General features: G+C 58.4%; 1 protein-coding gene across 1 annotated transcript in view; it reads right to left on the bottom strand.

The window, feature by feature from the left end:
• Positions 1-3,233: 3,233 nt before the first annotated feature.
• VOLCADRAFT_97750 (uncharacterized protein) overlaps positions 3,234-13,934 on the bottom strand; it is a gene marked incomplete at both ends in the record, with an annotated part of 23,137 nt that continues 12,436 nt past the window's right edge. Inside the window, 18 exons of the mRNA XM_002956674.1 lie at positions 3,234-3,320; positions 4,434-4,538; positions 5,145-5,327; positions 5,384-5,762; positions 6,275-6,346; positions 6,767-6,858; positions 7,102-7,174; positions 7,319-7,395; positions 8,017-8,097; positions 8,475-8,546; positions 8,949-9,174; positions 9,693-10,103; positions 10,429-10,480; positions 10,531-10,842; positions 11,669-11,838; positions 12,183-12,342; positions 12,975-13,170; positions 13,796-13,911. Of these exons, the coding sequence (XP_002956720.1) occupies positions 3,234-3,320; positions 4,434-4,538; positions 5,145-5,327; positions 5,384-5,762; positions 6,275-6,346; positions 6,767-6,858; positions 7,102-7,174; positions 7,319-7,395; positions 8,017-8,097; positions 8,475-8,546; positions 8,949-9,174; positions 9,693-10,103; positions 10,429-10,480; positions 10,531-10,842; positions 11,669-11,838; positions 12,183-12,342; positions 12,975-13,170; positions 13,796-13,911 (2,864 nt within the window). The remainder of the gene's footprint in view (positions 3,321-4,433; positions 4,539-5,144; positions 5,328-5,383; positions 5,763-6,274; positions 6,347-6,766; positions 6,859-7,101; positions 7,175-7,318; positions 7,396-8,016; positions 8,098-8,474; positions 8,547-8,948; positions 9,175-9,692; positions 10,104-10,428; positions 10,481-10,530; positions 10,843-11,668; positions 11,839-12,182; positions 12,343-12,974; positions 13,171-13,795; positions 13,912-13,934) is intronic.

Genomic DNA, 13,934 nt, shown 5'->3' with positions numbered 1-13,934 from the left:
GGGCGCGTGTTCGTGCGGTGGGAAATGATGGGGGAATGATCTCCCGATGCAGCAAGAATGCAAGCAGCAGAGGAGGCAGGTAGGCTCTCGCGACGAGGGCTGTGTAAAATATATATGGCGTTTTTATATTGGCGTTTGTCGGTGTTGTCGTTCGTGTCGTTCGTGGGGTTTTAAAGTACCCCGCGAAGGTAGGGTAGGCGGCTTTTCAAGTACGGCTTTTGCTGCAGTGTCTGTCCAAACGGTGATGTGCCGATGATGACCCGCCGTCTGGCGGTTTTAACCATGCCCCCGGCAATAGGGAGACCAATAGGGAGACCAAGACCGTCATTGCAATGATGATCCTATTGTTCTATGGGTTTTGATTAATGGTTGGTTTCTATTGTGAGCGAGTTCCCGGTGCAAGATGATTGGACAGTTGAAAGAGAGCATCGGGCCATAATAACCCAAAAAATGGAAGGCCGTTGCGTACGGCAAGTTGGTTAATAGCATCTTGTGTACGGCTTCGTGAGTTAGTTATCATGACAGACGAGGCCTGGACCAGAAACGCGAATGTGCTAATGGGGACTGTCGTACACTAGCTGTGTGCCATCCTAAACCAATAAACCAACAACTGATATGTTAAATGCCGGTCCAACCCATGAATTAAATGTAAAGAATATGGTGCGATTAGGGTTGTGGAGTGAAGGTGTTGTAGGAAGAAAACGATGTGACTAGCAAATGTGCGGGTGGCTTAGCCGTGGCTAGGGTTTTGGTGGGTTTTGCGTTGTGACGGCTGGTGTGGTCCCGTTGAGGCCTTGTTTCCCTTTTCCTTCGTGGCGCTCTACTGTAACAATCGCTCTTGGAAAGAAAGAATAATCCGACTGACCTTCCTGGAGCCAGTGATCGGCTATGGGTAGGTTTTGCGCTTTCTTTGGCAACTTTACCCACGTAAGCATTCTTTCGGTTACGATGTCCGAAGCAACAATACCACCCATTCCTTGGGTACCTCTGTATGTTTTTTCCTTTTTACAGGGTTGTTAAGCTTCACCAGTGGCCTCCTTCCCGAGGCAATTCCCTGCTCTCCCCTGCTAGAGGGGCACCCTAATCCATTCACCCCATCCGACTTCAGAGTATACTCTTTGAGTTTGGCAACTCACCACCAGCATCCAACCAAATCTAGCGGATCAACTTAGTCTGTCTGTTTGTCCAAACGGCTGCTGTTACTGCGGATGCTCTCACACACCATAAGGAAGCGCCGGTGGTGAGGGATGAGGATGGTGCGGGATGAGTGTGGTGCGGGAAAACAGGACCACCGGTGCCGAAGTGAAAAGCCCTTCCGCAGCGCGGGTTAGCTGAAGCTGAATTATCGTTAGTCAGTTAGTAAAGTTAGCCAGAGGAACTTAGTCCGTGGCCCATTCCCGATGATTTGCAGTGAATGCAGTGTCATGTGCTATTCCAAGCTGGCGTGCTGGCATAAGACCCAGACGAGCCAGGAGGTTCTAAAGCGCGAGGTCTAGGGTAGTCAAGCATTATCAAAGCTCCAACTTTTATCGTTATAGTTGTTTTTTTCCAACATGGTGAACAAGGTTCTCTAGCCAGGAACCACGATCGTGTTATTTTGAGATTGCACTGCAGGACAGGATGGTGGAACTGCAGAAGAACTTCCTGAAGCAGTTGAGTGGTGCTGGCTTGCCAACAAATCGGATACTATTCAGAGAGCTGGGTCAATACCCTTTGCAAGTGCATTGGGCAAACCTGATTTTTCGTTTTTGGAACAGGTTGGTTGAGGCAAAAGGTTCTGTGTACCACCATTGCTTTCGGGAGGAACTGCGGTTGGCATTATCATCTGGCATGACGTATGATGGATGGGGAGCGAAAGTCCTGAAGATCCTTGAGTTGATGGGTCATAACGTACGGACGGGTGTGGACGACTCAGGCGACATTGAGGTCAAAGTTGATGCTCTGGCGACACGTTCACTAGATGTAGGCCAGTTGATCTGTGAACTTCGGAGCCGATTTGACGATGACTGGGAAAGTGAGCGGTTAACAGTGGATCCAGCTTTGTTTGTTTCAGATAATAGGCAACCAGGGGTAAAGATGTGCCGCTATAAGCATTGGATGGGTTTGCCCAAGCATTGCAGCGGCTATATCTCGCCAAAACAGCACGTCACGCTGATGCGTTTCAGGATGTGTGTTTGGCCTTTGGCGGTTAATCGACCGCACGGTAGGGAACGGTCTGCCCGGTGGTGCCGGGTCTGTGGGAACCGGCAAGCTGTTGAAGATGAATGTCATGTGTTGCTAGATTGTCCTGCGTATGCGAGTATTCGTTTGAAGCTTTGGGACCTGGGGGTTACTCCTGGGGACCGCATGATCGAGATTATGGGCGTCAAGGATCAACGCGGGTTAGCGCGCGTCCTGGACGACATTAGAAGATGCAGGTTGCAGTACGTTGAAGATTAATCAATCTGTTACTGTTGGGTATTGGCATTTTTCTTTTTCTTTTTTGAGTTCTTGATTCCAGTTTGGCGGTTCATGAGCCTTTTGGCTCGTCTGGACCGTACAAGCTTGAAGCTTGTAAACGTAAACGGTAAACGGTCTAGCGTGTTTTCAATGTACAACACGTTACAACCACAAAACTGCTTGTTTTTTCAAGTGTTTTACGTAGCTCTTCGTTAAGATTACTTCTGGGCCGAATCGCTAGGTTCTGGATCCTAAATCTTGTGTGGACTTGGTCCAAGTTTTAAGAAATTTACCTTTGTACAGCGTATGTTAAAACAAAATTATAGATGCATACATGGACAGTTTTGGTAGGAAATTTTTCATGTGTCAGCTTGCACCAGCCAGCACAGGAGCACGCAGCAGCTCAGCAGGCAGGACTGCTTGCTTCATCGAACTAGGTGTAGACAGGGCACTTCTTATGCATGGTTAGGCACTTTCCATTACATTTCATTATAGGGTGACCCATCGGTAGGTTAACCCTTCGGTAGGGTAAAGACCGGTAACTCCTCAATTACCCTACCGAGGCCCCACCCTACCGATCGGTTGGGCCCGGTTACCAATCGATAACCCGTCGAATATATGCCATAGGGAAGCGTATGAAAAAAAGTATCTCTAAACCTGCATGTGGGTCAGCCTGGGTGGAAATCCTTATTGCGAAACGCGGCCACAGTTTACGGCCTTATGCCTTTGGGGTCGACGACGAACTCTCCATGGTGATTTTAACGTTGTTTCAAGAGTAAGTGATGCTTGACATACTACTCGGCTAGTAGAACCAGAGCGCACCGGAAGACGAACTCCTCACGCAGAACATCATGAAACACAAACTGCACGCCAAGACGACACTGTTCCAAAAATGGCAAAGAAGTGAGGCCCAATGGAAGCGGAGTGGCCATTGATCGAGCTCCCTAAACAAAGCTTCACAGCATCGCTTCACGGCGCAGTCGGTTGTCAGTTTGGTCCCAACCGCGTCCCAACTTCCCTATGCCGAAACATTTTTGTCCAGGTTCCAATACAAATCTCGAGTTAGGATTTTAGGTGAAGTTTGACACAGTGCCCAAAGCAAAGAATAAACGCATCCAAGTAATGCAACCCAAAACAAGCGCACAAGCACTCAGCCAAAGGCACTCGAGTCATAAGACACAACGACAGCAACTTAAGTCGCTTCATTGCAATTCAATTGCCTCAGTCAGGATCCCAGCACGTCCTTCACTACCACCACCACCACTGCCATGACAACTCATACTCTGACAGTGCCTTGGGGCTGTTATGCGGCTATTATGCACCTACCTACTTAACTGTTTAACTGCTGTCGGCGTATAATTCATGCAAGTCAACACAACGAGATTCGTCCACAACATGCAAACAAGGTGGCATCCGGTAGGCGTCGGGGAGTGTGCAGATCGTTCGATTGGCACACATAACTCGCCTTCGCCGTCAACATTTCACCAATATTTGGTGGAGATAGCGTGACGACACCAACTCGCACGCCGCACGCCGGAGTGCTCTCCCTCTCTCCCTCTCAGCCCAGCAAACACCCCCTCTACCGCGTCCTCACCTGCCTAAACCCCCCTCCCTCACCCCCTTCGCACTTACGTCCTGCGCTCGCCGACCCCAAAGCACGTATTCCGAGCTCGCAGGCCGGCAGCGGCGCCCGCACCACCCACCAGGCTTTAGAGGTCGTATGGAGTTTTACGATCTTTAGTTTGAAACCTCTCCACATCCCGCCTCCAATACCAACCTGGCTAAACATCCCTCACCCGCCGTGCGCTGAACACGATGACAACACGCGCACATAAAGGACACAGAAATGTTGGCACTAGGTGAAACAACACACCCTCACGCCTCCCCACCTGCTTCCCCATCAACCAAAGCCTAAAACCCAAACAGACCCCACCTACGACCCTTACCACTGCCACTGCCGCTGCCAAGGCTGCTTCCCGCACCACCTCCCCCACCTGCGGAGCCACCGGCCGCCGACAACACCCTAGCTGGCGTCCCCATCGAACCCATTTCCAAAACCACCATAGAACCACCACCACCAGCACCGCCGCCAGCCAACCCTGCAGGCGCCGACACAGGCAGTGCGCCACCGGGAACCCCTACACTGCCGCCACCGGCGTCGCCCGCGGTCGCGCCGCCGGCAACGGCGCCACCCCCGCCGATACCTGTCGCTCCATCTCCCGCCGCGATAACAGAGGACCCCAGGGACTTGCCCCGCATCCGGTGAGCGCTGCTGGTGGCGGCGACCGCCGCCGCAGCCCGGCTCGTTGACGTGACGCCGCAAATGCTGATGTCGCCGTCGATGACCGTTCCTGTCGTCGCCGCTGCAGGCTCATCGCCCGCCGCCGACGCCATCGCCTTTCCGCCACCCCCGTCACGTTGTCGTCTGGTCCGCCGACGCGGCTCCTGCTGCTGCTGCTGGTGCTGCTGCCGCTGCCAGTGCAGCGCATCGCCGCCAATACCCTCGGCCTCCCCGTCACCATCCGCCGCTGTTGCAGGACACCCCGGCGGCCGGGGCCCACTGCTCTTACACTGGACCCGTTGTGTGGCGCGGTGCCTGCTATTGCCGCCCCCTCCACCTCCCCCTCCACCTCCCCTGCCGCCTCCGCCAGCCCATGCCGAACCCCCTGCACCCCCTCCTGTCAGCTCAACCCAGCCCGAACCACCAGAGCCCCCCGGGCCTCCGCGAGCCACACCATCGCCATTTGGCTGGGGATGTCGTGACTGGTGATGCTGCTGATGATGCTGCTGATAATAATGATGATGATATTGATGATGATGGCCATGGTGGTGGTGGTGATGGTGCGGCGGTAGCGGCAGTAGCACCGCATGTCGGGAGTGGTAGTTGGCTGTAGCCATGATGAGCAACAACAAGCGGGCGGCGATGATGAGCAGGGAGCCGTACAGGAGCCCCGATAGCCGCAGCTGCCGCCACACATTGCACATCTGCATCAGGTCGCCGCCACATCTGAATACGGGCGGGGTCGGGTGAAGTGAAACGAAGTGAAGTGAGGTGAGGTGAGGTGAGGTGAGGTGAGGTGAGGTGAGGGGTGAGGTGAGGTGAGGGGTGAGGTGAGGTGAGGGGTGAGGTGAGGTGAGGTGAGGTGAAGTGAGGTGAGGTGAGGTGAGGTGAGGTGAGGCGAGGTGAGGTGAGGTGAGGTGAGGTGAGGTGAGGTGAGGTGAGGTGAGGTGAGGGGGCTCTTAACTTCTGGCTTCCGCGGGGATATACAATATACAAATCCGGGGGGCAGAGCCCCCCAGACGAGATCCAAGACGTGACGGAGCTGAACTCGGGGGTTGGGGGCAGGAGCTCAAGTGCAGACAGGCACACGGGCGCACATGTCATGACGTTATGTGTTATGTGTAAGGGACGACCCGGGGACATGACTGCACAAGACGCAGACAGCAAAGAGAGAAAGGGAAAGAGAGAGCGGGGGTTTGGTCTGTGGGTGTGCCGGTGTATGTGTGTGAGCTCTGAGCAGCCTACCAGCTGAGCTTGTTCAAAAGGCCTCGAGATGTGCGGCGGTGCGGCGGTGAGAGGAAATGTCCGGTGTGTCGCCCCCGTATTAAACCCCCGTGCCGCTGCCTCCTCCTCCGCGGCCCACACATCCCTAAGCCCCATAACCCCTACACCATCTTACACTCCCTCCAAAACTTATCACTTCAGCAATTAGATCAATAGGGCGCCGTTCCCAGCGGGTTACGGGTTCATTTCTGGTTTCGCGACGCGACGCGGCGGTCTAGTTTCCGCCCCACTGCCACATCCCCGGCCCCCCCGGGAAGGTAGCTCGCCCACCTGGGGCCGGGAACTCCAATCATGGACAGATCCAGACATACATCCGGTGAGAAAGAGATGATCCGATATAACCTGTGTACAAGAGGGTAAGTAGCAGGGGTGTATGTCGTAAGTTGCAAATGCGGGGATCGTCCGTAATAGCCGGGGGGGAGAGGGGCTCATGGACGGGGCCCCAGCGGTAGGTTTATGGCTGGGTGCGCACGGTTGTCGGTTGTTGTCGGTTGTTGCAGGTGGCCGCGTCGGCGGACGTGAGTAAAGTGGTTGGTGGGTTAGTCCGGGTGTCCTACAGTGTGTGGGGATGCGTGTGCTTGGAGGACGTTTGGGTGTTTGGGGTATTATTGAGGGGCAGACGGACATGGTCCTTCCTCGGCGCTGGCAGAGCGAAGCCGCACGGGATTGTACAGCAAGCGAGATGAGACAAGCAAGGCCAGGCAAGCACATGTCAAATCCAGTTGAGGCGCATCACCCGAGTCCCGTCATCCCCGCACCCACCCCTGCACTGCCGCCGAGCAACCCTCACTGGCGCCGAGTACCCCCACCCACAGAGCCAGACCGAAGCCCAGCAGGTGGAGGGAGGCGGCGACCTGGCGGGAAGGGGGGAACGCGGGGTGGGGGATGGGGGGTGGAGGGAAGGGCTGGAAAAGATGATAGGCACGACGGAAAGACTGCCAGTCATGATAGACACCAGTCACGTCAGCGGGAAAAGCAGGACACGGGGCGAAAGCGTTTCCTAGCCCCCTCCCCCTCGCGCTTTTTGCATTTTCGTCTGTCTTCCCCCCGTATCTTCGCAGCTGGTTCGTGTCCAACTTGAACTTCTCCGAACTCACCTCCATATAGCCCACCGCAGCCAGTAAGGCCAACGTGCGCCAAGGTACCTTGGCGGCCGCAGTGGCGGCGGCGCTGGCGGCGGCAGACGCCGCCGCCGTCGCAGCGGCGGTGGCCGCGGCCGCCGTCGCCGCCACAGCAGCCGTCGACGGAAAATGTATGTGCGGATGTGGAATGCCGTATACCTCCCAATCCGACGCACCGCCGCCGCTCACAGACCTGGACCCCGCCGCCCCCGCCGCCGTCGACGGCAGCCCGTTAGCGGGCCCGCTGCCCTTGGCGGCAATCAGAGGCGCCTGCAACGCCCCGGGGGGCCCCATGGAGAGGGCCAAGGACCCGGGGGGGGCACTGGAGGTGCTGGGAAGTGTCAAGGAAAGACCGCCGTCGCCGGCCCCGCCGCCGCCACCACTAGTTTCCACCGCCGCCGCATCCGTCGAAAATGCTGTCGGCGGCGGCACGGTTGCCGCCGGCGCTCCTTGTCGGGCGTGTGCACTGAGTCGCTCCTGCCCCCCCAATGCTTGCGGCTGGCGACAGAGTTGGTTACGTTGCCATACCCCGGCGGTAGACATTGGGAGTATCAGAGAGCGGGGAAATATGTGGTGTTTAATACGATACTAGATGCAGCCGCCGCCGCCGCATGTAGAGGGGTTCAAGAGCTTCTCTCTGCGCACTGCTAAGGGACCTTGCCACTGCTTGTCCAGTGCGTTCTCAACACACAAGGAAACGCACCGCTGCTGTCTGGCTGTCTTACCCTCGCCTTCCAAATGATTCCCCCTTTTTCACATGGCTGGACATGGGCCTATCTGTCTTCGTGCCACTCTACCCGTCCCTCCTTCCGCTTGACCGTCATTCCATCTTCCATTCAGTCCTTGTACCCGTCTATCCGTCTGCCATGTCTTTCTGTATGTGCGTCTTACCTTGGGTCCCAAGGACACTGCAGCCACCATAAGGCCCAGCTCAATGACTCCCCCAGCAGCGAGCAGAGCGACAAAAACGCCCTGAAGGGGTTGGGGTTGGGGGGAAAAGACGAACCACGAGCGAGTGAAGCTGCTGCCAAGGAAAAGAATGCTGCGGCGGGGTGGGGGGAAGGAGGGTCAGAAAAAGCGCCGGTGGTGTGATGGGGCGTGGTACTGGTTAAGGCGTGTCGGTACTTATATTGTGGTTCCCCATGTCGCGAGGTGGTGAGCTAGTGAGCTCATGCGCTGATGTGCTGAGGGGCGGTGACAAGGTACAAGGTACCTCTCATCGCCCAAATAATGCAACTGCAGACCTTGAAAGAAGGTCAAATCATTTCCCCCCTGACACCTCTCCCACCACCACACTTCCACTCCCGGGCCCCTCTTCCACCCGTCCCCAAACAGTGTGTATGCCGTACCTCCAACCCCGCAATAGCCCAGAGGCCCCTCAGTAGCAGGTTCCGGAGCGCGTGAAGGGTCTCCAGTAAGCCCTGGGGGAGAGGCGGGAAGGCCCGAGATGGGAGGAGAGGCCAGAGGGGTGTCAGGGTTATGAAACTTGGGAAAATGGACAGCGCCGGCTGAATAGTCAACAGAGCGCGCGAGCCATAAAGCCGCGTGTGCGAAGCGAGTGGCTCTGAACGGCGAGGTGGGGTCGCGACGTCGGGGGATCGAATCCTGCGGCGACCTCCATCTTGGGGCCGTCAGCTCACCGTCAACCCGTATGCTTCCTGTCAACCACATATCCCTCAGCCGCTACTTCCACCTCGTTCCACCCACCCACATATACACCCATATACACATCCATATACATCCATATACACACATGCATAGATACATACATACACACATACATACACACACGCACACACAGACCGGTTCCCCCACTTGCTCACCTGGACCGACATGATAAGGCCCAACGAGTAGGCCATGATACCCAGGGACAGCCAGAGGAGCCGTCGCTCCGGCTGGGTGGCACAACCCAGAAGGTAGGGCCCAAGACCGCGCCGCCGCCGCCGCCGAGCTGAGGACGAGGAGCCGCCGCCGCCACCGGGGCCACCGCCGCCGCCACTGCTGCTTCCACTGACATCGGCGCCGGCTTTCCCACGGAGGCAAAAGCGGCTAGAGAGGCAGTACGCGTGCGGGGCGGGGCGGGGGTGCGGGCGCGGGTGTGGGTGTGGGGGAGAGATGGGGAGAGATGGGGACGTAGGGGCAAGGTGCGGGGTATAGGCTTACGTGGTTATGTTGCTGGCTTGGTGAGGTGGTGAGGTCTGAGAGGAGGATGCGTAGCTTTTGGTGGAGCTCGTGGTGGTGATTGAAGCTGGAATTGGAGGTACAGATGACCCTGGTGGAGAACTGGGTGGAGATGCCTGACGCGCATGTCTGTCTGTACGTATGTACGCTACCAGGTCCATCTTGGCTGGCAAGAGGCAGATGTCACACATCCAGCCAGACACTTTCGCAGCTTTGGAACCGCACCCGGTATATCACAACCCTCAAGCCAACTCACGCACATGCATTTGCAAAGGTGACTTGCAACTCCTCCGTCATCCTTCCTTGGATGCCAATCCTAGGAGCCGTACAGCCAACAAGGGCCCACCTACCCACCCTCCTACCCACCCACCCACCCTCCCACCCACCAGGGGTAGCACAGAGCCCCGCAAAAGCAGCGACATGCCGCCAAACATCCCCGCCACGCGAGAAGCGGCAGGAGCTTCACCGCCGGACATGCCGCTGCGGTACGGAAGGCGAAGCTGCCCCAGCCTCGCCATGCGGTACGCCGGGGCTTATCCCCATCGTCGTCGTCATCGGCGCCGTCATCGGCGCCTTCGCCTTCACGGCGGCTGCGAGATGATGCCGTCGCCGCAAGCAGCGGCTGCTCTTCGCTGCAACGGCGATGCGCCGGTACGGCAGTGCCGGCGGCGCCGCCACCGCTGCCGCCACTGCCATCCTCGGAGAACCGTGCAACGGCAGCCTGGGGATCGGCCGATGGACCGACTGTTGAAGTGCCTTGACGGAGAAGCTTCGCCGCCGTTCCATCATGTGACAATCTGCGGATACGGCTATCGTACGACAACAGCCGGCCGTCAGGTCCTTGCAGCGGGGGCGCCGCGGCCGCTCCCTCGTCACCGCTGACCGTTGCGGACGAGTTGAAGCTGCTGTACGACTCCGAGGCCGATCTCCCGCTGCCGCTGCCGCCGCCGCCGCCGCCCCCACCGGCCGCGGCCGCACGCCGGCCGTCCCATTGGTGGTGCGCCGGCGCTGCCGTACCGCCACGCTGCTGCTGCTGCCGCCGATACGGCCCCGACGTCGACACGTCATGGAGCGAATCTTCACGATGCATCAGCGGCTCGTAAACGTCATTGTCGTGCCCACCGTACACGAGACGGAAGGTGTGGGGCAGCCCCAGCAGCGGCGGCGAGCCGACCTGCGAGGCGACCGCACGGTACGACTCCGCATACGGCTCAACAACCGTACCTCTGCTACCCTCGTACTGCTCGTGCCAATAGCGGCCATCTCCATAACCCCCATAGCGCTGGTCAGCGCAGCCGTGGTGGTGGTGCTGATGGTGAGGGGGTCTCTGGTGTGGTGCCAGGATAAGTGGCATGCACTTGACTACCAGGGCTGACAGCGCCGCCGCCGCCACGATGGCAGCGGTGGCCGCAGCCACAAACAGCCTCAGGCGGTGAGCGACCCGTGGGTCGTTTCCCAGGTAGTGTCCCGCGGGTCCCCATGCGGAGGTGCGGTGGACATCTTCCGCAAGAGGACATGCCAGGGAGGAGGTGTCGCCTGTCCCCGTGAGCACCGGGAGAGGGGCAGAGGGTGTGGGTGTGGGTTTGGATATACGCGTGTAGGAGGCGGGGGTGTGCATGCGATGGTGAGGAGGGTTTAGGAGGGTCCAGAGGTCGGGAAGTGAACCATATGAAAACAGTTTCAAAATTGGGAAGAGGGACGGGCAGCGCCACCACGACGCTCAACACACGAAACGTCCTCCTCTGCTGTCTTGCTCGTGTCGTTCTTGCAAGTTGTTATGGGCACATGCACAAAGGTGGACATACACGCACACATATGCACGTGCACGTGCACCTAACGCGCCCCACAATCCCCTATTAGTCCACAGTTATCACATGATCCCCTAACGGGTGATCTCAACTCCACATCCAGGACCTCAACCCTAATCCATTTTCCCCCAATCGCCCCATTCCTCCCCATACTCTCACACACAAAAACACACACCAGTCTGGGCCAAAACAGCATCCTCATTCCACCTTACAACTTACAACCCTAAGGACCTGAGTTCGACCCCAGCCACCTAACCTGCCCATCTACCTTCTTCCACACGCTTCTATCCCACACGCTTCTATCCCACCAGATCCCACCAGGGCCCGTATGGATCGCCCTCAGCTCCTTCACCTCCCACCCACCCCAGCTCCCCCTCCCCTCTCAGCTCCCCCTCCCTGAGCCTGAGCTTCCAGAACTCTCGGACCGTTTCCGGATTTGGACGTCGGAATCGACCCTTTGTTTCTTGTTCATGATTTGCCCCCTTTCCCCCCTTCCCTTCCACCTCTCATCCCCCAGCCCGCCCCGCTCCCCTTCACCCCCCGGCCCCGCTCACGTGCCAGTGTTGCCAGGCTGAGGCCCCCCAGTCCAGGGAGGGGCTCCCTGGCGTCCCACAGCGGTGCGGGCAGCTCTCTCTCCCAGGAGTAGGCGGCGGCTCGGCGGACCAGCGGACCGCTGATGGGCTCAGCCAGCTCGGGGGCCACACGCTTGGGGGATAACACCGGGCTGAGACAACGAGGTGGTGGTAGTGTGTGAGGGAGAGAGAAAGGTGGGGGGGGAGCGGGGGGTTAGCTGAGGCGCGAGGCGGATGAGGAAGGAGCGCTAGCAAACGGGGAGGGGGAAGGTCGTCGCAGTTAATCGAGGGGAGCTCTGAAACCGCAAACCAGGTACCACACCAGACATAACAGCTGTATATATATACATTGTTGTTGTTGTTGTTGTTGTTGTTACAGCGGGCTACATTGTGTTCCTAGCCAGCATCAGCCGAGGGTACAGCCGCGGGCTCGGCAGGGCAACGTGTCTGTATGTCTGTATGTCTGTGTATATGCCCCCACAAGCCCACCACCTACGTCCAGGTCACGTCCAGCGGCCTGGCCCCCACACCCCCCAGCAGCCGGTCCAGAATGAACACGGGCGGGTTGCGGGGGTCGCACGGACCCGCCAGCGACAGGTTGTGGGTCAGGCAGGTGATGGAGAAGTTGGGGGAGGTCAGCGGCACACCCCAGTTGCCTGCAGCAAGGGGGGAGGGGGGAAACGGGCGCACGCCGCCGTGGCGGAAAACACGCAGGAAACGGATCGCCGCGGCAGGGCGGCATATGACGTTGGGGGGAAGTAATCCTCCATCCCGAAGGAGGTATACTTGCATCGGCCCGCGCCGACAATGCCCCGGCGCGTCAACCCCCCTTCCCAAGCTCGCGCCTAACCTCGCCCACCCTTACCGAACACCTTTCCCCCTCTCCCTCTTCCCCTCTTCCCCGCCTCCCTCCTCTTCCCCCAGTTGGGAGCCACCGACCAAAGGCCGCCACTTCAAGGGGGCCCGGGCGGGAATGAACGGGCCCGTCAGAGTTCCCCACCCCACCCCCCCCCACACACCTTTCCCCCTTCACACTCACGCCAGGCTCGTGTGGGAGCAATTTCCAGTCACCATAGCACCTTGCCACAACCCACATCAATAAATACAAGCTCCCACCCCATCATCATAAAACTCTTGCCTTCCCCCCTCCGTCCATCCCCCCCTTTCCCTGGTCGAACAGCGTCCTGCTCACGTCTGAGCCCTACCCGCTCCCACCCCAACGTATCAGTACATGTTCGTTCGTGGTTCGCCTCCCCCCACATGTCCCTCCCAGGCTCCACCCCCTCACCCAGATATGCTGTCCAGGCCAGTGCGCCCCCCGGTCTGAAGTCCTCAGGTGGCACCCCCTCCCCCTCCTTCCCCATCTCCTGGGGAAAGGGCAGCCACCGCGTGTTGGCGGCGGAGGGCACGAACAAGGGGCCCCCGGCAGCGAAACGGTCCGCCACGTAGATACCGTCAAAGTTGAGCAGCTGCTTGAAATTCACCTGTTGTTGGAGCGAGGTGTATGTGTGTATGTGTGTATGTGTGTATGTGTGTATGAAAAAGGTGAGGAAAGAGCGGGGGAGGAAGGCAGGAAGTGGCAGATGGGCGAGGGGGTGATGACAGGATGGGGGAAGGAGGTGAGATCGAAAGCAGACAGGGGAAAAGGAGGAGGAAGAAGGCCAGGGGCGGACGCGCTCACACCCAACCAGTTAGCCGATAAGCCAGCCGCAAACTAGCCGCAGAGGCCAGATAGCCCAATAGGGCCCAAGCGATAAGACCCCTCAGCCACAATGGCCCGTAATGGCAAGCCCTAAAGGCAAAGCTCCTCACTGCCCCTCACGCCACCGGACTCCATTCAGTACAGCCATCACCATCATCACCCTCACCACCACCCACTTCAATACAACTTCCTTCTTCCCACTTTGAACATCTTTCCCCACCGGAGAAAAACCCACACTCTTAAAACCCTCCAGGAGACGCACCCCAACACCCGCAATCCCAAAACCCGTCCACACAAACACTCCGTACGGAGACCTACACACTCCATTTTTTCTCCTAAAACCAGCATGCACGCGTGATTACATACGTGCATACGTCCCCCTACCCCCCCCACACACACACTCCCACCTTGGCGTACACGTTCAGGTTGCTGGTGTGCGGGCTGTTCGCATGGCTGTGCAGTCCCGAGTACACCCGGGGCCGCAGCTGCCCGGTGTCTGGATCGGGCTCGAAGGAGCAGTCGCCTGGGGGGGGGGAGGGGGAGGCC

The sequence above is a fragment of the Volvox carteri genome (assembly GCF_000143455.1).
Source record: "Volvox carteri f. nagariensis unplaced genomic scaffold VOLCAscaffold_64, whole genome shotgun sequence".
NCBI lineage: Eukaryota > Viridiplantae > Chlorophyta > Chlorophyceae > Chlamydomonadales > Volvocaceae > Volvox > Volvox carteri.
The sequence above is the reverse complement of the archived record's forward strand: the minus strand, read 5'-3'. Positions and strand labels throughout refer to the sequence as shown.